The sequence below is a fragment of the Pyxicephalus adspersus genome, chromosome 3, assembly GCF_032062135.1.
Source record: "Pyxicephalus adspersus chromosome 3, UCB_Pads_2.0, whole genome shotgun sequence".
NCBI classification, from domain to species: Eukaryota; Metazoa; Chordata; class Amphibia; order Anura; family Pyxicephalidae; genus Pyxicephalus; species Pyxicephalus adspersus.
The window spans coordinates 126,983,991-127,009,508 of record NC_092860.1 but is presented as its reverse complement, the minus strand read 5'-3'; the positions used below and the strand labels follow the sequence as shown (position 1 = coordinate 127,009,508).

The following is a 25,518-nucleotide window of genomic DNA, read 5'->3' as shown; positions in this document are numbered from 1 at the left end:
CTAGAGCATATTGCCCTATACAAAATTCTAAGAAAAGCTGACAATTCCAGTTTGGACTTTTATAAAATAAAAGGTTTTGCTGAGCTTTGTAGTTTCATAGTAGGTTTATATGTCACATTTCATCTGATCACCCTGATGTTACCATGGGTTATGCTTAAAGAAGCTATATATCCACAGAGACATACAGGTAGGTGTGTGATCCCCTAGGACAGGTAACATGTTGGATATAGTGTAATGTAATGAGGTGTGTGATCACCTAGGACAGGTAACATGTTGGCTATAGTGTAATGTAATGAGGTGTGTGATCCCCCAGGATAGGTAACATGTTGGCCATGAATATTAACCTCCCAATGGAGCTGGCACACACCGCCCCCTCTGTCAGCGCCCCCTCCTGAGCACACAGTTCAAGCTAATCATTGACAGCACTTTTACAATTCTCTTGTATAGAGCAGCTGAGATAAGACAGTGCAGTGTTGGCTGCAGAAGTGAGCGGAGCAGGGTCAGTAGGACATCTATTCTTCCTGAAGATCACTGAATGGAATCCTGTCCATCCTAATGCATAAAAGAAACTCCAAAGCCAGGAGACCATAGGGAGCACCATGGAAGCAATCTGCTATAAAGGCTGCTGGATCCTTGTGGTTTTGCTTTGCACAAGGCAAGTGATAGGTGAACCCGGAGATGGCAGGAAAGTCTGGGAAAGTATGAGCCAGGTGAACCCTTTAAATGAAAGCCAACTGTTCACTCATGGGACATTCCCCAAGGACTTTCTATGGGGGGTAGGCAGCGCCTCTTTGCAGGTGGAAGAAGACCACCCCAGCAAGGGACAATCTGTATGGGACCAGTTTATGAAATCCAACCAGGCTTGGGTGGCAAACAGAACATTGGGGTACCATGAGGGCATCTCAGATAGCTTCCTCAGAACAGAGCTGCCAGCTTTGGATTTCCTAGGTGTGGATTTTTACCATTTTTCCCTATCATGGCCAAGACTTTTTCCTCGGGGAGATAACATTCCCAGCGAGCAAGGAGTTCTCTACTACAACCGGATCATCAATGTTCTGCTCAGCAAACACAAGGAGCCCATCATCACCTTGTACCACTGGGACCTACCTGTGCCCATCCAGGAGCAGTATGGTGGCTGGGCAAACCAAAGTGTCATCCATCTCTTCAATGACTATGCATCTTTCTGCTTCAAACAGTTCGGTGATCGAGTGAAATATTGGATCACAATGCACAATCCCTACTTGGTAGCCTGGCATGGTTATGGCACAGGGATCCATGCACCTTGGGTGAAAGGAGGCGAGGCAATGGTGGCAGCAGTGACCCACAACCTCATCAAGGTAAATCAATGTATATCTCTGCTGTGATTTATATTACCTACACATTTTAAACATTGGATATCTACTATGCCTTGCCTGGTGCTTGTCAGTCTATTGCAATTTTCCCTTTAGATCTGTGCAGTTATTAGTAGGACCCTTTCACAATGAATATAATATAAATCAATCCTAACATGTTCATTTTTCCATGAGACTTCTGCATTAGTTAAACAGATATACACTAACAGAATGTTGCAAAGAAAATCTAATAATATGTTTGCAACACTGTTTTACTTTTTAATATGTCATCAAAAGGGTGGAAGGACATGTTTTATAAATGCTGATCTAGATCCAAGACATGAAAGCTGGGTTTAGATGTATAAAATCAAAACTTTCTTTTGTACATATAAAATAGTGAAGATTGCTTAGAACCTCAGAGGTTTAAATTACTGTTTGTTTACTTGTTTTAATTATTATTATTATCATTAGATGTATAGTCCGTGTTAATAGAAAAGATATTTGTGTCTAGATAGATAAAAAAGAGTAAATCTTACAATGGTGATACTTGTTCCAGTGATAACTAGGGGCATTTTCCTCACTTTTTTTATATGTCCTCTAACTACCTGTTGTGCCTACACAAATGTAAATGGAAATGTTCCCACTGGGATACCAGGGGTTTTTACCATTCCTTGCTGCATCCCAGGCAAAGGTTACATTTGCATAGATAATAATATTACTAATAAACAGGATTTATATAGCACCAAAATATTACACAGCGCTGTAATATGTTGCAATAAATAAGGATTGCAAATGACAGAAAAATACAGACAGTGACACAGCAGGAGAGGACCCTGCCCCGACGAGCTTGCAATCTAGGAGGTGGGGGAATAAACACACAATTGATATTCTTTAAATTCACATTGTGATTTGAAGAAAAACCTAAAATATTTAGTAAAAAACAGTTGTATTAATGCATTATTTTTATGCAGTTTGGATCTGTTTAGGGGACTTTTTCTAACGTTTTAAGAAAGCTATGTAGAACACACTCACAATAAATACAATTACATGAATTGAAGCATTTGGTAAGCTTTGCAAGTTGTTTATTTATGGAAAATTTTTATGAGGGGAACAAAATCAAAATAGATGCATTATATCTAGTGGTAGTTAGTTACATTCAGCTCAACATGTTCTTGTAATGTGGAAGATGGAACTGATGAAGAAGCTGCGAAACGTGTTCAATGTTACAAGTCCAGGTGAAGGTGACTAGCTACTGCTAGTTATACAGTGACCTGTATAAATGAGAACCTTCACAAACATAAATGCATTGTGATTTCCTTGTGTGCCATAAATCACACACCTATGTTAAAGAATAGCCTTTGAAATTAAAAGCACTTGGAAAGTTTTAATAAGGCCAAACAAAAGCTCTTTCTTTTTATCTGTATAAACTAGGGTTTTAGGACACAATACCTATCGCCTGAAGATTTGTTAGTGATCGTTTTGGGTGACTGTTTTAGGAATGATCGCTGTACAGACAGGCTGCTTGGCAGATCTGTTCTATGGAAATGGGGAGAATGAGTAGGAATATATGTAAGCATATCATTTTATTTTACCAGTATTTGCCAGACCTGCTGATAAGTATCCTACCTATAAGTGAACCTTTCCTGAGCATGTAAACATAGCGGTACCTTCAAAACTCAGATGTTCCAAGCTGTGGGTCTAAAAATTATACCAAAGGCAACAAAATTACAGATTTTTACTGATGGTTGCTACAGATGAGCACCATGGATATATGGATATATAGAAAACACTTTTACGTTGTTTGAACCTACTCTTTTACAATACTAGCACAAATGGTTTGCTGCATATGTGACAGTTTATTGGTCATATACATTGACAGATATATATATTGTGTGATATTAGTGTTTCCTCCATGTGAAATATAGTCATCAAAGAAATTGTTTTCCTCCTGGTACAACAGGTGACTATTATTTATCAGAAGAAATGATCATAATCTGCAATCACAGTTGCCACGTGTATCAGTACCTTTACCCCCAACCTGTTGAATCTGATTTCCCAAGGCGGACATAGATCAATAAAGACAGATTAAGAAAGGACATGAAAAGAAAACCTCAAAAAAAAATTGTTGTCAACTATTTCTGGTGAAGTGACCTTGAAAGCAGGTAGTGTAAATTTATGTATTTGTATGCTGTTAAATCAATAATTTACTGATCATGGTTTGTTTTACACATGCTCAGGGTGATGGAGTTTGCTTCTAATGCCCAATCCCCTATTAGAAATCTAGGGCTTGCTTACAGATTGCTTTTCAGTGGCTGTGTTTTGTAGCATTTGACTTATACCACCAAAGAACTGCCAAGCCCTCTTATAATGGTAGTGGACGGGAGCAATGAAAGAGACTTTTTTAGTTCTTTCAATGTTTCAGGTGTTTGTAAAGAAAGGTGGATGTTTTGTGGTGGCTCAGGGGTTAGCACTCCAGCCTTTGCCTCCTAAGTCCCAGGTTTGAATCCCAGCCAGGACACTATCTGCATGGAGTTTGAAGTTTCTCCCTGTGTCTGCGTGGGTTTTCTCCAGATCCTCAGGCTTCCTCCCACATCCCAAAAAAAAACATTTGGTTAGGTAATTGGCTTTCCCCTAAATTGACCTTAGACTACATTAATGACATATAACTATGGTAGGGACATTAGATTGTGAGCTCCTTTGAGGGGACAGTTAGTGACATGACTATGGACTTTGTACAGCGCTGTGTAATATGATGGTGCTATATAAATACTGTATAATAATCTCAAGGTTGCTGTCCTGTCAACCACTTCCATTGACTGTTTTAAGTGTTAATTAAGTGTTTTCAAAAAAAAAGAAAAAAGACTAAGAATTTTAACTCTCATACTTTCCTTTTTAAAACAATCTCCCCACCGGACAAATGGTTTGAAAAACTGTGTGTCAATACTATAGAAAGCTCAGCAGTTGATTTTGGGCTCCTGTACAGCAGTAACCACACACACACACACATTGCTTAGATAACTACAACTGCGTCTCTTAGTGAACGTGAGAAGAAATGGTCTAAATATTATAATTAGTAGTAAATTATTATGTAAAAGTATCATCAATAAAACCATATTAATAATAAGCTTTAACGTGTAAGGTACCTTCAGGTCTTTTAATATTTTCAAATCTGTAGGTTTTATACAGCACGGTGGCTCAGAGGTTAGCACTCTGGCACTTTGCAGTGCTAGGTCCCAGATTCAAATCTCTAGGTCCAAGATTCAAAAAAAAAGAACACTATCTGCTTGGAGTTTGCAGCTTCTCCCCATGTTTGTGTGGTTTACCTCCCACATTCTAAAAATATGCAGGTGAAAACTTGGAACCACATAAAGCAAATTAAATTATAACTTAAAGCTTTTGTTGTACTTTTTATATTGTCCAGTAGCAGTCTGATGTTTTTGGGCACTTTTAGGATGCCCACAGAAAAGTAGACATTTTTGGGTGATCAGATAGGCAGCTTCACTTCATTTGCTTTTAAAGAACATCTTTTACGCACGTTGACATGTTCCATACACTTGAAATTGTGACTTAGCAAACCTTTACTGTCAATCCAGAGGTCAGCACAGATACACCATAACTATAAGAAAGTAAAACAATTAGTTAAAGTATTCTTTCCGATCATACAAACTTTTGACTGTCAAATGACTTGACGTGATCAGGCTGGGAACAGCCAGGCTGAGTGACTTGTCATTTCACGTATACAATACCGTTAGCCTTTAAAGCGGTGAATAGTGTTATCCTTGACCTCTGTCTCATGTGTAAAGTGAACTTGCGTCAGGGACACCCAATATTTACCTTGTTGACGCCAGTTCTGGCCACTCTCTGGACATCAATTTGAAACAATATCGTAATTCTTGACAGTTTATCTATAAATTGTGCACAGATATGCTCTTAGGCTTCAAACACGCTTTCTTAATGTAGAATGATCTATTCCTGCAACCTGGTTAAAGATATTCATGGCAATTGTTCTATGCTAAAACAAGTTTAAATGCTATCCAGTAACTATCCATAACAATAAACCTACCCTACCTCTACCAGATCCCTAACCCTCAAAGTGGGCCTAATATCACAAAGTGATTAAAAGACCTCTCATGAACTGTAAGGAAAATCTAAACATAGGGGCCCAAATCCTTACCATGTGAATTTCCCGCCTTCTGTGTCAAACAAAGCAGCAATTTCCCACAGTTCCTCATTAAGATAGTGTCAAACTTTTAGAGACAGGCTATACCAGGGGTGTTAAACTCAAATACACAGAGGGCCAAAATAAAAAAATTAGACAAAGTCACGGGCCAACCTTGAAGATTATTGAAAAAATTGAGGCAGGCTAAATGAGTGGCCCGCTGCTGGAACTCCCTCTTCATTGAAATAGCACCGCTACTACAATTCCCAGTATTACTTGCTTCTATAAAACAGTCCAATGTTGGGCCACGCATAGGCAGAGAGCCCACTGGTCTATAGACGCGAGTGATGCCGCAACTACAATTCCTGACATTACTTGCGTCTATGAAACAGTCCAATGTGGGGCCACGCAAAGGCAGAGAGCCCGCTGGTCTATAGATGCGAGTGATGCCACTACTGCAATTCCCAGCATTACTTGCGTCTATAAAACAGTCCAATGCAGGGCCACACATAGGCAGAGAGCCCACTGGTCTATAGACGTGAGTGATGCCGGGAATTGTAGTAGGAGCGCTATTTCAATGCAGCGGCGGGCCTGCTGCAGGTCATATTTAGGATTCCTTTGGGGGCCAAAAAAAAGGACGTTTTGGGCCAGATTTGGCCCCCGGGCCATAGTTTTGACATTCCTGGATTAAATCAATGGTTGGCTGCTTAGGCAGAGGCAGCTAAATATTGAATCTGAATATGTTCATCTGTCTCAAGAATTACAACAACATACATTGCAATAGTTCTGTTACACTGTATGTATCCTAAATCTAACACTGATGCCCAGTGGTTAGGTGGAATGCTTGAGCTTTTCAATTCTGTAAACATTCAATTTACAAAGCAGCCACCTAGTAGCTACAATTAAAGAAAATACCATTTTCATATGCAATATTTTGTTTTTATCCAACTAAAAGGAAAATAAATGTTAATAATCTAGTCCAAAATATAGTAAATAAAGACAGTATGTATTAAAGGTTTATTATCTCCCTAAACAGACCTTCATTTTGAGAGTGAAGAAAATTACAGATAGTAGTGATAACAGGCAGTAAAAAGCATTGGTCTTTGATCCTCCATGTACATTGGTAATTTGTCATTGACAACAGTTCTCGTGGCACTGTGATTGACAATATCACTTAGCAGCACTGGTCTTTGAACATAATGAATATTGGTATCACTGACAACAATGCACTGTCAATGGTGACATTAGTCAAGTGCATTTACAGAATGTGAAGTGCTGTGCTCCTGCAAACCAATTTAGAGCTGATTGTCTATCAGAAGGTGTCATGCACGGAGGATGGTGGAAGGTCAACCAAGGCAACATGTTGATGGCCACCAAGCATCAACTGGAATGGTGCTATCTCTTTGGTGCTATTCCCCAAAGGTTTGCAGATGTTGCATGAATCATTGCAATCCAGATAATTCATAAAAACAGCTTGGTCATCATTACTTGACAACTTTACCATCCTATTTTCTCTTTTACGTGTATTATCAGTACTAATTTTAGGAGGACCTACACAGAGCTAAAAAATCTGTTCAAATACCTTTCAAGGACGCAAGCAAAAGCCAATATAAACAGACCTTCACCTGTAGCCTGAAAGCTTGTTTCATCTGTGAGCACTGGCTGTATACCAAAGTCCATTACATCCCACAATGTTAGAATTCCTTTACTTACTGTCTTTATTTCTAGTTGGGTGGTCAGTCACTGGCCCAACCACCCACCCAATCTAACACTATATCAAGGCTGAACTTTTAAGATATATTAAATACACCATGTCATCTGAATTAGAAAAAGCTTTTTCATATACCATTGTTTAGCAATTGATGAAATTAATGCAGTCACGATCCAAAGTAAATTCCAAATCCAAAACAAAGGTATTATAGTTGTTGCTGTACAAAACACCAAAGACATTCTTTACCTTGATTGTAGCGACCAACTCCTGTATCTCTGCAAAGTGGTGGAAATATAAGCTTCCTCCAGTGTATTTGTGGTTCCAGCAGATCAATTAAATTAAATATATGAAAGATCTCATCTCTTCTATATGACGGGCAAGTGGGAAACTTTTCAATACATGGTTCTATTGGTCTCAATTTACCTCCTCCATAGATTACAGATGCCACCAGAGTCTGATACAACTTCTTATAAGTTTAGATCGAGCAGGTTGATATGGTTTTCTTTGCATGGCCCGATCATGATAGAACAATCCCCCCTCTCTTTCCGGTTCTCCTGCTTTCCTTTCTTCTTCACTTATTTTTTTTTACTTATTTCCACTGATTTTGGCACTTACCACCTTTTTTGTTTTATATGTAACACCTTGGGTTTGAAACTGTACCCCATTTACATGATACCCTTCTGTTTGTTTCCAAAAACTTCCTCATCATCCTCTAATGCATTTGGCATTTTGATGGTGGATCTGTGGCAGGTTATATATATTTATATGTGTGTATATATATATATATATATCAGCAAAATGTATATAACAAATGTAATTTCTTGTTATTCTTCCCTTTCTAAAACTGCTATATTCACTTGCATATAAGTAATGTTATCCTGCAAATGATGGACTTATAGATCATAAAGATAGCCTAGTAATATTATGGTTATAGTTTTATATAGTTCTATAAGCTTATCATAATTCTGATGTGGTTAAGGAAAATTGTCATTGTCATCCCCCTCCCCTTTTTGTGTTATAAAAGAAATCAGATGAAGAATTGTTGGGAGACATTTATTCATGCGAGTGTGAATCATAATATATGTTATATATTGGATTCCATAATGTATATTTATAATCATCACCCTATGTTATGACAAGGATCACATACTTACTTTTTAATGTTGGCATTTTGATGCTTTTAAATTGTTTATGCCTTTCTCAATTTGATAATATGATGTTACAGTTTTACATGGGTTATAAAGATTTTGAGAATCAGAAATATAAGTTTAATGTTTTTATCCCGTGTCTCTATATTTATGTGCATACACGTTTGTACAGGTACAAGATATAAATCATTTATTGAATGTTTATTGATTTGTTTGCGCACTTCTGTGTTGACATGGAGTAAAGAGATATCTCATTTATTGATCTGAATAATCAGTTAAAATATGAATTATAAATATATATATACATATATATATATATATATATATATATTACACACATTTATATATGAATATGACTAAAGCCATGAGTGAGATGTAATGCATGTCTGTGGCGTGACACATATGTGACACATATGTTGTGTTTTTTAAAACAAAAACTATAAAACATTTGTTTCAGACAGGGACTATACTTCAGCGTGCAGCTTCAATAATTCCATTTCTTGAATGGTTTGGTGAATGGATGTGCCCTTTAGCCAGTACCAGCAGCCAAATGGGATCAGTCCATTTGTAAGCAACACAAAGGAAGGATATTCTTTGACATGTTTTTAGTTTACCAATGTTGCTTACACATACAAACTAAACGGCGCCTCTCTTAAGTCAAAACTCATTCTATATAAGGATGGTCATTTAATAAAGAAATACATATTTCATGCACTAATATCCTCTTTAACGCTAAAAGGTCCAGCTGTACCTCCAGGATACCTTGCACCTTTGTACAGGCTCTTCTCCTGCTCTAACATTGCTTATTCTGATTTCACAATCTCACGTCGTGCATTAGAATCTGTAGCAAGTCAGATAGGGCCCGCTATAGTTGGTTTTTGAGATGAGCACTGAAAAAGTGCTGTGATGTTTCCAGGCAGATATACATCACCTTGCCACCCCCTTTCCACGATCCATATTCTGTCTGAATTGCAGTAATGACTATAATTTTTTTAAAAACTAGCATTTTTAGGAAAGGGGGAAACAAGATAACAGGGGATGCAAAATGTAAACACATAGTTGGAGAAAAACATTTAATCACATCTAGCTGCATACAACCGATCCTTCACCCCAAATACATTAAATAATGCATTGGATTTGTTACAAGACTATTTTTTTTACTTTTATAACAGTAACATTTTGTTGCAAATTGTTAAATAGGTTACAATATTTCAGAATACAGAGATTAAAAAAAAATCCAATTGTTAGTTTTATTATTGTATCAATAACTGACTTTTTGTTTCTTTTTTTTTTTACTAAGTGTTAATGCATATAGCATTGATTACACAATTGTTCTGTCTTGTCTTTGTTACTTATGACAAAACATGCAAGTAAATGAGTAAATGACACCAACAGCACAAGCCCTAATCCTCCTGCAAACACATTTGTTCTCTGCTGATCTTTAATTGTTGGGCCTGTTTGTTTTATGCATCTTTGCAAAACAAGGAAAGCTCATTTAGGTAATATGGTTACTAAGTGATCTATGTCCATCTTGCAGTGCTGCTGTATTAAGTCAAATCTTGCTGGGTACATCTCTCACAGATACATTACACAGAATGGTTTACAATGATTACTAAACAATTAAACATATATTCTTGCTTTATATTTAATTTGATCTAAGAGCACCAGAAATCTAACTCTGGGTGGCCTAAACAATGAAGATTACCATCTGAGATCCATCATTGGCGTATGGTACTCCCCAAACTGTATGAATCTTTCTGAAATAGGGAGGTGACTTGAAGGGTGAGGAATGTCTGTCTGATTGTAAAACAATAGTCTGAAGCTGGCCATACACTTCTTTGTGTAAATCGAGTAAACAGCGGATTACTCTCTGATATTGATTGTTGACCTGGATTACTGCCATGACCTGCCAAATATGAATAAGGTTTCAGCACAAAATCAGTGAGAACTAATTTTGCTCATTCTACTTTTATTGTTTCTATTTTTTTATTATATTTTTTTATCTTGTACATATAGCAGAGAGTGTTTTCTACACAGATTTTCTCCCCGGTATAGTAAATATCTGGTAGAGCTTCCATTGGCTATTGGTTGTTGGGAAATGTTTACTCCTGCACCTAAAAACAGGAAAGCAATAGAAGCCCATAAGTGGGTGCAGGCCCTCATTATTCCCCCATAGGACACCCTAAACAGCCTGATCTTGGATTGGCTATTTCATTTGATGGTTGAATTAAACTCAGGAATTAAACTATGTCCACCCCAAGGCTTTCAAAAGAGCTTTAGGATTTGTGTAGAAAGGTTTAAAGGTCTACAAAGTGTCAGTGAATATTGATGACTGTATTCACAAGACTGATCAATAATCTCTATAGTGATATGTGTATGTAAACACTGTTTCTAACACAGAGAGAGAGAGTAGAACTGAAAACTAAACAAGCACAATTTTACAAATGTATCAAATAAGATTTCTGTGAACATACTTTAATCTGTGTGAAGGAGTTTGTGAGTACAGGCAGCTTTTAAACCAAGAGATACAACGCCAATCAAAGGGATCAAGGGATGGCAAACCTCCATATCCCTCAATTCGTCTTCCCAGACATGCTGATAGGCTGTAAAATAGCACATATCAGTAAACCTTGACTGTGCACCTGCTGCACCAATATGGTTCCCACACAATGCACTCAATGAACTTTAAAATTTGTTTTGGAAGCTAGTTGGAAAAGGAATGGTTCTTTATATTAATTGCATGGTCTTTACCATGATCCTTTGAGGCTCATGTTTAGTAGGTAAAATGGTATTTAAAGAACATGTTAACCTGCTTGTAGGTATGCAAACTCATAAGATGATAGCAACCACCAGAGCCCTAGGCCCTGCTGCGTAATTCCAATGGGTCCCCACTTCCCAGGAGGTCTTGAGAATTCAGCAATCAATTGAGAGGCAATTTTATAGCATGACAGGATGTAGTGTGAATATATTTTTTTTACTTTAAGCTGAAGTCCAGCATTCCTTTCAATCTTGCACAGTTGTAGAGGTTTTTCTACTGTACTGATATTGCTTCTCACACTGTAGAACATCAGAAAGAGCCCTCAATTCCTACCTGGAGAAGGTGCAACATCAACTAGCTTTTCATTGCACTTTAGTCATTTCAGTTATGGAGGATTAGCATCACATGTAGGTGTTACCTAGCACAACCTGCACACAAATGCAGTCTGCTTTGGAATCAAAGCATTTTAATATTTGCATACCTTCCGATACCAAGGCTAAGGGCTCTTTAGGGGAGTAATGAAGAAGGGTGCTATGATGTTTGCAGGAAGGTATACACAGCACCCTCCCTCTAGGCATGATCTTGAACCCTTAAAAACACTTTCGAGTCTTCGGGGAACCCCTGCTATATTTACTATATCCACAGCCAACAGTATATTAGCATAGTGGTCCCTAAGAACCATGCCTATTACATTGCTTTGCAATGGTAAGAATTCCACCTTTACAGATAGCCAGAACGATTGGTGGCAGGTATACCGACCGGAGATTTACAAATTGCCCATTGCTCAAGGAACCCCCAGAAACCTTGGAGGAACCCTGGTTGGGAAACTCTGTGTCAGCATACATGTTCCCTGTTATTTTGGAAAACAGGAAATGCAAAAAATAAAAACAGAATATGCTTTAGTTTTAGTTTTCTATATTTGCAATGTGCATGGCCCCACTTTATATTTTATGGTGGCCTATAAGTGCTTAGGTATTCCTCCCTACTATATTACCACATGAGGTTACTATCATTTACCTGAAGGCACATGAGCTTCCAATGACCGTATCTATGATATTCAGGCATTTTGCACATAAAACCAATTACCATTCCAAATTCATCACAAAGATAGACTTTTTAAAAAAAAATTAAAATCTATATGTTTATAATGATCCAGGTTTTATTGATATCATTTAAAATTAAAAAAAATGTCTTTGGTACAGCTTAATTTAAGGTAGGAGGATTCCATAAACACTTGAGAGGTTTACTTTTTTGGAGTTTACCTTTTTAATAAATTCATTCTCACCTCAAGACTTACAAGCATCCAGTCCACCAGTGCTAGAGGAAAGATAAGATCCAGAATTCTGTCTGTTGTGTTCTAACAGGCATATATTGTTGCTTTAAGCCAGTCCACCTTCCATGCTTAGAGCTGTAAGCTTTCAAAAGCCTTTGTGTCTGCCTGGATGTCATTGAAAAATTGGTTGCGGGGCCATGGCTTTACCCCCCAGCCAAATTTTATAGGAACATGACTGAGAGACAGAGGGATTTGCCCAGTAGGACTGAGAAGACATTCTGAAGATTCCATAGATCATAGAGTATAGAACATCAGTAAATATTCATTGTTTAATGGGTCAGCACTGTACATTAAAGCATTTGTAGAAATTTTCAAAATTTTGAAAGCCAACTCATATTGTATGTATGAGTGGGAGGTAAAAGAAACAATCATGCCATTACGGGATCCAGTAACAGACAGTAAAAGAAATGTTATATTTGTTTTCCTCTTTACATTAAAAAAATTATTAGCAGAGTTAAATGTGACATTTAGGGTCATATTTATAAAGCAGTGAATGTGACATTTACAAAACAATCACTACAGGTAAATCAATCACTGTAATTAAATGAACCGTAAAGATATGCCTGTTATTATACTGTTTGGTTTACATTTTACTGCTATTTTTAAAATATGTTATATGTATGATCCTATTTGATGTACTGTTAAATATTCGGTATACCGTACACTGTGTTTATGTTTATATCTTGTCCCTGTTTTTTCTGGTATTGTTTATAAAAATTCTCAAAAAATTCAGTTTAAAAAAAAAAAAAGATACGCCTGTTGTGTATTTTGGTGAATGTCACATTCACTGCTTTATAAAATAAGCTTGGGGCTCTCTTCTGTATTGTACAATGCGTGAGATGCAAGTGATTTATTTGTCTGTGGTTTTAAATTAACCACCAAACTCATTTACCCATCTATAGTGGGGAAAATGTCAGCTGGAATAGGAATTTCACAAGATGAGATTGTAACGCTTAATATTGATTTGGTGTGCTTGCTTGGTATTAAGCAAACATTTAGCTTTGATAAAGACAAACCGATAAACTGTAGCTAGGGGTGCTAAATGAGATCAAATTGTACAGAACATTTATTGTGTTTTCTTTTTCAATAATATTAGGTGAGCTTGAATACTTTATATGCAATTTTACATTGTTTATCTACAACAAATATAAACTGAACTTTTCATATTTTATTAAATAGGTATCAGAGTGTTAGAAACCAATGGTATTTTTATATGCACTATATATTTTTATATGTGCTACAAAATAATTGATTAATGCTGCAGTTCTAACCCTATTTTATGTGAGAGCAACAGTTAAGTACTCTATACATTCCCTGTACAGTTAAACAACTGTTGAGCATTGCTTACAATTCCTTCTCAGAAAAACTGAGTGTGTTTAATTTGGGAGCAGTATTTGTGACTGTGCAGATGGTGCATGGATCTGCTGCAGATCTGGACCACTGCTCTAACATAGAGCAAATACAACATGTTTTGGTACCAGGAAATCTGCTGAGATGGTCTCAGTACAGGAGTCCCTGGGAGATACAAGAAGACTGTGAACAAATCACTGTCCTAAGTCCCCCTTCTCCCTAAATAGAATAGTTTTGGTTGGAATGACCCTTTAAATAGATACGTAAGCTACATAAATTGCATAATGACCAAACAATTCAAAATTGTATCTTAATTAAGGCTTGCTCTGCCTATTATATCTGCTCAGCAGTGCTAAGTTGTTTTTAATTAAGAATGTAGAAGTTAATCTGCTTTCTTTCCTTTTAATCATTTTAACCGTTTAATTCTTTAATTCTTGCAATTTAAAGTAATATGCTCCTATTTGCATTTCGGTTGGTACCAATATTGTAATGTAATGTTTTTAAACTACATATTCTTTTTGAGTAATTATCAAAATGTTGTTGATTTACATTATAAATATCCCAGTGGATATTGCGATTGCTGTCTTCTTAATAAAGAAAAAGAATATATTTCCCATAAGATCATTTCCATTCTACAGATAGATATCTTTCTGAAATACTGATGTTGGCCATCCAAAGTCATTAAAAAAAGTAACAGCCTGTATAAAGATACATTAGAGTCTACATGATGTATATAACAAAAACTGGTAAATATTTTATTGTTTCTAAATTTAATTTGGTTTTGTTTTTTGTATTGCAGGCTCATGCTTCGGTTTGGCATACATATAATACCAACTTCCGTCCAAAGCAAAAAGGGTACGTGTCTGTGACCCTGGGATCACACTGGTTAGAACCAGAAACTAAACACATTGACGCTTCAGGTATTAAAATGTGTCAAGAGTCCATGGAAACTGTACTTGGAAGTTTTGCAAAACCAATTCATGGTGATGGTGATTACCCACAGATTGTGAAGACAAAGTATGGCTCTGTTTTGCCAAAGTTCTCTGAAAATGAGAAAGCTTACATTCAAGGCACGGCAGACTTCTTTGCATTCTCCTTTGGACCAAATAATTTTAAGCAGTCCAATAATGACAGCAAGACTGTTCGTGTCTCCCTTTATCTAAGAGGAGTATTGAACTGGATTAAACTAGAGTATAACAACCCCAGGATACTAATCATGGAAAACGGCTGGTTTTCAAACAGCATTATCAGAACTGAAGACACTACTACACTATATATCATGAAGAAGTTTATCGTTGATGTTTTACAAGGTAGGTTATAAGTAAGCAGGCCATTTAATTTTAATAAACCTATTTCCAAAAAATTTGAGCCTTTAACATATTTATTGATTCTTTTTTTACCTATAAAATTCTCAGTTGAGTGGACATCCAAAGTCCTGAGACTGCTGTTGGATGTTTACAGGATGTGAAGACAGCAGCCTCAGCAGAGCTTTCAATCAAGTGTATTCCTTCTAGTATTCATTTCACTCCTATCTTGGCAGCTAAATAGAAGTTTGTGTAGGTTGGTAAGGCAAGGGCAGAGAAGCTGGGCATGCACACAGAGTTTTGGACGCCTCCAGAAGAAGAGATTGCTATACCATGAAAGTATGAAGGGAGCTGTTGTTGAAAGGCACATTGCAAGTGAATAAATAATATCATGGAAAGGAAAAATACTGCAAGTAAGGGCTTAAAATACTTGTGCTTTTATCTTCATTTTTTTAAGTTGCTGACTTTGCTAGTTGCTGGTCTTTTTAAATAGATTTTTAACTACTCATGTGAAAAAAAAAACTTGGTCTAAAAAGAAATACAAAACGTCCACAAAACTCCCTTTCCTTCAAAAGCTGCTTAATATTTATGGAATTCCAAAAAAAAAAACTAATGCTTATGATTAGGATAAGTGGCCATGTACAGAGATGGAAGTGCTACTTGTCATAAGGAAATGTAAGTCTTTACCTAAACTTCATGTAGCTGCAGGGAAGACAGCTAGGCATACATATGGGACCGGTGTACAGTTAGCATAAAGTAGTTTCATGTGCCATGATCCATAAACTCCCTGACACCCTCATGATTCTAGAACTGTATTATCCAAGATGTTAGCATAACATTGCACACTTTATTTTAGGAAAACATTACAGTTTATTTGTAACATGCTTTCTCTTTTACTTTTGTGTACCAGCTATTAAACATGACGGCATACAGATCTTCGGTTACACTGCATGGTCTCTGATGGACAGTTTTGAATGGCAAGAAGGCTATAAAATTAGGCGTGGATTGTTTTATGTGGACTTCAACAACAGGGACAAAGCACTAACCCCAAAATCCTCTGCACTGTATTACAAACAAGTCATCAGCCAAAATGGATTCCCTTCTAGTACACAAGATTCACCAGTTAATGGACAATTTCCATGTAACTATTCTTGGGGAATAACAGATTCTGTACTGAAGGTAAGTATCTCTACTCTTTACACATGTTTACCTAATGATATCTTCTACAAACATTAACCGCACCAATCTATATTGCAGTAAAGCCAAAGAAAGTTGTCAGTAATAGCAACATTATAAAATGTGGTGTTGATGGAATGTGGGTGTCAAAATCTAAGTGTCAAAACAGACAGCCTATTTTATTTTATAACTGTGAGACATGGCTTTGGAGAAGGGTTAAGCTTTGTAAACACATTGGCCCTGATTTATGAAAGCTCTCCAAGGCTGGAGAGGATACACTTTCATTAGTGAAGCTGAGTGATCAAGCAAACCTGGAATGGATCTGGTCCAAGATTCAAAACGTTTACTAGCAAATAGCAAAATATTTAAAAAAAAAATCAATTCCATGTTTTCTCAATTACCCAGCTTCACTGCTAAAAGTGTATTCTTTCCAGCCTTGGAAAGCTTTCATAAATCAGGCCCCACAGTAATGCTTCCCCACCATCATTCTTCAATCTATCTATGTAGGTTGATGAATGACTGATAAAGAACAACCCTTGTGTTTTTCTATAGAGGAAAGCACAGGGGGTTACAACTGGCTTGTTCTTCCATCTCCCTTCCCCAATGAACAGGATAGTGCTGTATATAGAGCGAGTTTGTTTATCTGTCACTGGAAACTATCACATATAAGAGTTTCCAGCAACAGAAATGTGACAACTGCACAGTGACAAACTTGCCAAAGATTCTTAGGTGAACCTGTCTGTTTAAACCAACAATTTTTATATGGTTTATATCTTTTCCAACTAGGCAGAGCTGGCTCCCTCCTCACCGCAATTTGTGGATCGCAGATTATATGTATGGAACATTACAGGTGATGGCTTCCTTCATGCAGTAAAAGGAGTGAAATTAAAGACTCGTCCACCTCAGTGCACTGACTTTATTACCATCAGAAAGCACTTGGCGCTGCTGACCAACATGAAAGTCACCAATTACAGATTTGCTCTCAACTGGTCCTTGATTCTGCCAAATGGAGATCTGTCCTTAATTAACAGAGAAGTTCTTAGGTATTACCGCTGTATGATATATGAGGCATCTAAAATTGGAATCCAGACCACGCTGACACTTTATTACCCAACCCATGCATCTTTAAATCTTCCAGGGCCATTATTAGCAAATGGAGGGTGGTTAAACAAGACAAATATCCAAGTGTTCACGGATTACGCAAATCTATGTTTCCAGGAATTTGGTGACCTAGTAAAGCAGTGGATCACGATCAATGAACCAAATCGGCTAAGTCAATATTATCATAGCAGTAGCAATAGGACTTATCAAGCTGTGCACAATGCCCTTATAGCCCATGCCACAGCATGGCGCTTGTATGACAAGAAATACAGACCTCTACAACATGGCCACATATCATTGTCTCTACACACTGACTGGGCTGAGCCTGCTAACCCTTTTCTCCAGTCTCACACTGCAGCAGCTGAGCGTTTTCTGCAGTTTGACATTGCCTGGATTGCCGAGCCGATCTTTGGCTCAGGTGACTATCCACTGCTCATGAGACAATACATCCTTTTCAAGAACCAAAAGGGGACATCTAGATCTTTCTTGCCCCACTTCACTGAAGAAGAAAAAACATTGGTGAAAGGCTCGGCTGATTTTATAGCCATAAATCATTTTACCACCAGATTGGTAATCCATGAACCAAAGAATGACACAAGATTTGATGCTGACCGAGATGTTTACTTTCTTTCTGATGCAACGAGTCTCATGTCATCCAGTGGGCTGGCAGTAGTCCCTCATGGGATTAGAAAACTTTTAAACTGGTTAAATAAGAACTATGGGAACTTGCCTATTTATATCACAGCAAATGGAGTAGACGACAAAGCTTCAGACAATGATGAACTTAGAATGTATTACTTGCAGGAATACAACAAACTGTTACTTAAAGGTAAGTGTGTTAGAATTTATTATTATTATAATTATTATTATTATTATTATTATTATTAATAATAAACAGAATTTATATAGCGTCAACATATTACGCAGCGCTGTACATTAAATAGGGGTTGCAAATGACAGATACAGACAGTGACACAGGAGGAGGAGACGACCCTGCCCCGTAGAGCTTACAATCCAGGAGAATACACATGTCTTTATATAGTTCAAAATATCCTGTAAACCCTTAATGGATTAGTCTTCTAAAAAAAAAGTAATATTTTAGTTTCATGCAGCATATGTTAAGATGATGCTGACTGAATTTTCTACTGGTTGAGTAGAGAATCCAGCAACACGTTCTCCTTTCCTGAATGTCTAGCATTGTTTCTTTTTGTGGACCCTCACACACCAGAGTGCATTCTCTGCAATGTGAAATAAATTATTATTATTACTTTTATTTATAAAGTGCAAACATTATGCAGCACTGCACAAAAATGGGGGCTGCAGATGAGAAACCTCCAAACTTAACAAGTACAAGCAAAGACATAGGAGGAAAAAAGAAGAAGAAAAGAATGTAAAACCCATGTGTATTAAACATGTCTGGTGGTTCTTTGCCAGTCTCTTTACTATGCCTAATATGTGCAAATTGATCATGGTTTATATTTCATTGACCAAATGTGGACATCCACAGGGTCACTAGTCTTTTTAGGAATCTCTGTATTGGCCCAATAACTGCATAAGCACACGCGGACACTTTTGTTTAGATGCCAGAGAACCTTGTCTAAGCACTTGATAGATGGATCTGATGGACTGATTCTTTAGTTGATAATATAAATGGTTCCTGGGCTAAATATAGAATATACTGAAACGTGCATGCAAAATGAAACAGTATGACCTATATAGGCCATTTACTTGGGTAAGCTCTGTAAATATTTACGACTGCTATGTTCTAATGTAAAAAAAAGTATCACCCACTCTATATTAATAAGTCATTTCAGCATTAAAAAGGCTAAACTGATAAAGTTCCTTATCTGATATGTGATGTAAGCAGTTTTTCCATCTTTTTTTCTGGCTGAACATCAATCGTGTACAAGACAGCAATAAACCATTACATTATTTGGCCATAGATATATCATAATTCACCAGAATCATATTAACTGAGTGTTATGTATATAATAAATTGATTTCATGGCCATTTAATAGTCACAGATAAACAGAATAGCATGTGTATTGTCCCAGCAATATCTATTAGGCTGGTTTTAAGTATTTAAGTTATTACTATTATTATGAATAATTTAAACAGTATTTATATAGCGCCAACATATTATGCAGCACTGTACATTCCATAGGGGTTACAAATGACAGACAGACGCAGACTGTGACACAGGAGGAGGAGAAGACCCTGCTCAGAAGAATTTATCTAGTATTTAAGATTTAGCTTGTTCTGTATAGATCCATTGATATGAACCCACAGTGCAGTCAAACCAGCCTGGACATGTAATTACTATTGACTGCTTTAGATATTGTTTAGACCAGAAGTACCCACACTTTTTTGGCTTGCAAGCTACTTTTAAAATGACCAAGTCAAAATTACCTACCAACAATAAAAATGCTAAACATATATTTATTTTTATATATATATATATATATATATATATATATATATATATATATATATACCGAGTATACTTTATATCTTAAATATTTATTGTTTACCATTATTGTTTACCCAATTCTGTACATTTTTGGCCATTACCTTACAGTCATTGCTGGTAGCCAGCTTCAAACAGACTTCCAAATGATCATCAGTCATGGTGGAATGGAATTTGGACTTAATAACTCCTGTGCGCGGTAGAGTTTATTTTGAAAGGCAAGGCACCACGATCTATCCGCGTTGCCTTTGCGATCTACAGGTGGATCGCGATCCACCTGTTGGGCACCCCTGGTTTAGATCACAGGTAAAATCTAGTTTTATAATGTCAGCATTTTGTGCTTATCCTATATTTATATTTACATTAATGTTACCATACTAGGTACTGTTGAACCATTTTTGTAAGTTAGTTTTGCCAGATCTTTCAAAAACACTATTTCACAGTCAAGAAGACCCAACTCGATAGGCAGGCACATGGTCACCAGATTTTAACTGCAATATTGAATTTGTGTTAATGAAATGTGCTGTGCCAGAAATTACAAACAACTTATAAGCCCTTATGTAAATTGTGTTTTTTTTTTTTACAGCCTACCTACAGGATAACATCAACCTGAAAGGATATTATGCTTTTAAACTTGCTGATAAAACAAAACCACAGTATGGATTCTACAACTCTGCATTTTACAACATGAAAGCCAAGGCTTCTGTGTACAAATACACTGCAATTATTACTGCAAATGGCTTTCCAATGAACCAAGTGGACAACTCATGTAGGACAACGAGTGAAGAAAACACTTGTCATTTCTGTATGTTTATCCAACAGAGAAAACCACTTATATTCTTCAGCTTTTGTCTTTTCTCCACTATAGTTCTTTTATTAACTGTTACAGTCATAAGAAAGTATAAAAGAAAGAGGAGAAAACTGCAATCAATCAAGAACCAGCACAATGCCTGCTTGCTCATTAAAAAGAAAGGTGGTTTCAGCCAGTGCTGAGTATGATTGCACACAAGTAACTCATCATTACAATTCACTCCATTTGTTATCCTAATATTGAAGTCGAATGAACTCCCATGTGCATACGAGTATGTTTACACTGGCGACACATCGGGTGACTACGTTGTGTCTGGCACATGCCTTGCCTGTACAGGTGTGTGTTTTTCAAGATTTGCAGGACTTACATAGATTCTAATTTATAAAATTCCATTATGTTTTAATATTGTTTCCTTATTTAAAATGTATACAGCTACCTAGGTAAAAAGAAAATTCATGCTGATCATTAAAAAAATCATTTTACTTGTGGGCCAGTAATAGCATGGTTCACTCCACTTTAAACACTCTCCAACCAATCAGGTTCTTACCATTGGAACAGCACAGCTCAGAACTGTAGGTAGTAATATATTTTTGTTCTAAGGCATGTAAAATAGTGGACTATGAGAAGAAGAGGTACTCTAATTCAGCCTCTAAGTGAATTAGATTTGATTAGACTTAAAACAATCTTAGACTTAAAACATTCTGAGGAGGAACATTTCCCTCCTAGATTCCAGTTTGTATTCTTTTTCATAGTTCCTCTTATTTCAAAGGCTTAAAAGATTTTGGTGGTTTCATCTATTTCACCTACCCCTACTACAAGAGATTTCAGTACTGGCCAGTTGTTAGTAATAGTAGGTGAGTTATGTCACTTGTCACTTAAGCCGAACTAAATTATTTTTAGTTGTTGGTGAGCTTTTGTCATATTCAGCATGTATGGACAGCATACAGTACTTGGCAATTATAGGACAGGCTTACCTTTGTAAAGGAACACCAGGTCTAGGATTCTGTCACCACTTGGGTAGAGGTTTTTGATTAGAAGAGAAACAGTTTTGCATATAGAGCTGGGCAGAAAAGCCACCATTAGCCAGGAATTTTCTTTTTGGCAAAAGGAACTTTGCATGTCTTTTCTGCTAAGTACTTCTACCCCTGGTGATTGAGTTTAGTTCCGCTTTAAGATCTGTTTTGGCACAAGGTTGTTTTGAAATTGCCATAAAATTAATGAGTCCACTGGTCTCATATAGGTGAAGCAGTCAGTATTGTACATGGTCACTTTGATTATTTTCAAAATTGATGTTGTTCACAACTAAATGAAAAGACTACTTCAAATCATTAATTTTCTCATTTACTATGCTTAGTTTTTAAGTTTAAAAATAAACTACAGTCCTGAAAAGTATGTTAGCCAATGGGCCCCTATCTGTCAGGATACATATACACTAAGCTCCTTTAGTTGCAGTCAGATACTGTGCAGTATATTTGCTGTGCATTTCCTCTTTAACGATGTCAGTTTTGAACAGAAGTGTATCATGTTTTAATGGTTAAATTATGATCTGTCAACAGTCACATGACCTCCAGTGCACTAAAAATTGTTTTTAAAAAATAGTTGTCAGTCGTGTGGAATACAAGATCATGCATTACCCATCAAAACTAAAATGATTACAAACTGACAGATTCAGTTAGTGTGTAGCAAATTGACATAAAGTAAAATTGTGTATATGTATCCCAACAATCAGGAATGCACACTGGATGATTACTTTGGCTCCAAGATTTTACATCAACTTGTGCACAAATCTACATAATGATAATATATATGTGCAATATAACTTGGCTGGCTTCCCAGCGTCTTTTTATTTAGTTTTCAGTAATCAGACTATTGCTACCAAGTAAAGTGGGTACTACCACTGCCTTTTCATTTATAGCCACATCAATATTGTAAATGATAGAAAAAGCTGGAGCTTTGCCTGTGACAACTAGGCCCTCTAAGATTAACAAAAAGAAAAAACAGCTATCTTCTTTGGAAGTCAACTCTGACATGAACATTACTGCTCAATTGTACTGCCCCATTAGGTATGGTAGTGTGGGTAACATTTAAAGGCTAAAGGGCCTCTGGCAACTTTTTACTTTTGGTGGATCATCTGTCCATCTCTGATCAGCTTAACACAAAAAGGTAGGACTTGCAGATGACTATGGAAGTTTCCAGTCCTAAAAGCAACACCACACACTGCAATACCAAGTAATTGCATAGTCAGTTGCAGTGTACGATATACATCCAAGCTATGACTTAATATCAGTTTAAAAAGATGTATATCATAAGCACTCAGCTAATAGCTAAGTATATAGCCTTTAATGATCTCAGGATTTTCTGTTTTTTTTTTAATCATAGATTGTCTATGAATTAAATAAATCATTACTATTTTTCATGAAATAGCTGTTTTGATGGCACAATTTCGAGGACACCAAAATATTTATGTTACTATTAGTCTGTTTGGCCTAGAACAGCAAACAGATAAAGTCATTAATGGATCCTAATTGGTATTCATTAATACATCAATATACTTTTTACATGCAGAGTTTAGATATCTTTGATTTGCATTCCCTGAGCAAAACAGGTTTGATGCATATGAATGTGATGAGAGAGTACATCATTGTATTGCTTAGCTTGAAGTAGTGTAATCCCCTATCTGTTAGGGGTCTGTGTATATCTCAGGACTGAATTAACAGTAATAAAAATTCTATTGCAAGTAAAACAACTCATCTATACATATATATATATATATATTATTTGTGTTTAGTTGTTTCTCAGTTGTGCTCAGCTTTTAATGTAACCAATCATTGTAAGCCATACTTATATTCAAACACATGCCCCATGTGTGGGTAGTTGAAAAAACAGTCCAATGTTCCCTTTATCTAACTTTTTAACATTAGGGATCCCCTTTGTAATACCTTTTTAGGTTTCAGAGAACTTTTTCTAATAATTGCTGTATCTATAGATCCTGGTACATGTAGTAGTGTGCAGTAATGCTTCCTATTTGGTGGTCAGTGGAAAAAATGACTCCCTTACATATAATGAAAATAATTATTATAATTAACAAGTGTCAGTGGTTACTTACTGGAGATGCAGATATAACTCATCTTTAGAAGGATCTCTAAAAATCCATAAAACCCGGACTGAGAAAGGCTGCTCCAAACTTATTCATAGAGCTATGTGCCTAGATAGAACCTTCAGCAATATCTTATTTTTACCAAGTACCTGGAAAACTGTGTAATTATATTATGGGGACAGAAATCGCCCAACATTCCAGATCCTATATATGTACATAGGTTAATATATTTATTTTTAAAAATGTGCGATGTGTTATTAATGAGGAAATTGTTCAGTGCAGACACAAGTCTCTGTTTAACTACATTTCAAATGAGTTACATTTAATTGTCATTAACCTAGATATAAACAGTACAGACAGATGCAGTAGGTAATGTAAAATTATACAATCATCTGAATGCATATGGACACAGGGTTTTATATATCAACTAAACATCAATTTTTATATTATTGGATTTGTATTTTTATTGCCCCAGCTGGGTCCTTGTGTTCTTTTTGTTAATAGTATGCTGGGCCTTTTATGGCTTGGGCAGTGCTTGCACAGACCTATTTTACAATATGAAAGTCTTTATTATTTGCTTTGCACAAAAAATGAAATGGTAGCAAATATAGCCTAATGTTTGAGCTCTGAATACTCCTCATTGTGATTTACGTGTGTATGTGGAAATAAAATGGATTTAACAATGTCAAATATATCAGTGTGTTTTTTTTTCCCCCTAAATTGACCTAGACTACATTAATGACATATGACTATAGTAGGGACATTAGATTGTGAGCTCCTTTGAGGGACAGTTAGTGACACAACTATGGACTATGTACAGCGCTGCGTAATATGATGGCGCTATATAAATACTGTATAATAATAATATTAATAACAATACATGACACTGTAAAAGACACATCAAAAATGTTTTTCTTCCTTCCTGAATACTATACTGAATACTATACTATGTGTATTTGTTTATTTAGAGCTTTAGTTTTTAAACTAATGTTTTTATGAAGTTTTAGTTTTTACCTATATAAGAGAATTGTCAAATAAACATTGAATACAGAAAGTACCTGCATGCCAGGTTTGCAGAAACATTGGATTTTCCAGAAAGAACAGTCTCATTTGGAAACTTTATGTGGAGCAGGACATGGGTCACTTTGATACAGTTGTGGCTGCAAGCTTTGTACAGGAAATCTCACAAATAAGGAGGACAACACTATGGTCCTGATTTATTAAAGTTCTCTAAGGCTGGAGAGAGTACACTTCCATCTGTAAAGCTGGGTAACTCAGCAAACCTGGAATGGATTTCCTAAGCCATTAGCTATTTGTAAGTAAATGTTTTCAATCCTGGACCAGATCCATTCCAGGTTTGCTGGATCACCCAGCTTCACTGATGAAAGTGTATTCTCTCTAGCTCTGGAGAACTTTAAATCAGGGCCTATATTTTTAGTCCAGTAATAAAGGATCATTACATCTGACATTATGTTAATTCCTGTCTATGCCTTCCTACCTTAGAAAAGCCCATAGGAGGTATAGGTGTCACTGGCAAAGGAAAAAACTCAGCAATAAGTTACAAACAGAAATAAAAACTTACCGTATACAAAACTACTAAGCAGAACATTTTCTGGATTTTGACTTTAAAGCCTTACGTGAAGGGAACCCTAAAGTGGTACCTGCTGTCAGGAATAATATAAAATATTCATACACAACACTTCATTGTACTTCATTGCACTTACTGCATTGTAAGTCTTCAGCATTAATATTAAAAAACAATTGTTTAATA

General features: G+C 36.4%; 1 protein-coding gene across 1 annotated transcript; it reads left to right on the top strand.

Annotated features, from left to right (window-relative positions):
* The first annotated feature begins 489 nt into the window (after positions 1 to 489).
* KLB (klotho beta) lies at positions 490 to 24,437 on the top strand. Its single transcript, XM_072406316.1, has 5 exons — positions 490 to 1,337; positions 14,590 to 15,100; positions 16,005 to 16,273; positions 17,057 to 18,200; positions 20,426 to 24,437. Exons 1-5 carry the CDS (start codon positions 600 to 602, stop codon positions 20,830 to 20,832), a joined length of 3,069 nt encoding a protein of 1,022 aa, XP_072262417.1. The 5' UTR covers positions 490 to 599; the 3' UTR covers positions 20,833 to 24,437.
* The last annotated feature ends 1,081 nt before the right edge of the window (positions 24,438 to 25,518 follow it).

Excerpts from the sequence above, each read along its gene's own strand:
- KLB (XM_072406316.1), top strand. The coding sequence starts at position 600 with ATGGAAGCAATCTGCTATAAAGGCTGCTGGATCCTTGTGGTTTTGCTT. Across the intron at positions 16,274-17,056 it reads TAACAGATTCTGTACTGAAG|GCAGAGCTGGCTCCCTCCTC; the intron begins GTAAGTATCTCT and ends TTTTCCAACTAG. Across the intron at positions 18,201-20,425 it reads CAACAAACTGTTACTTAAAG|CCTACCTACAGGATAACATC; the intron begins GTAAGTGTGTTA and ends TTTTTTTTACAG.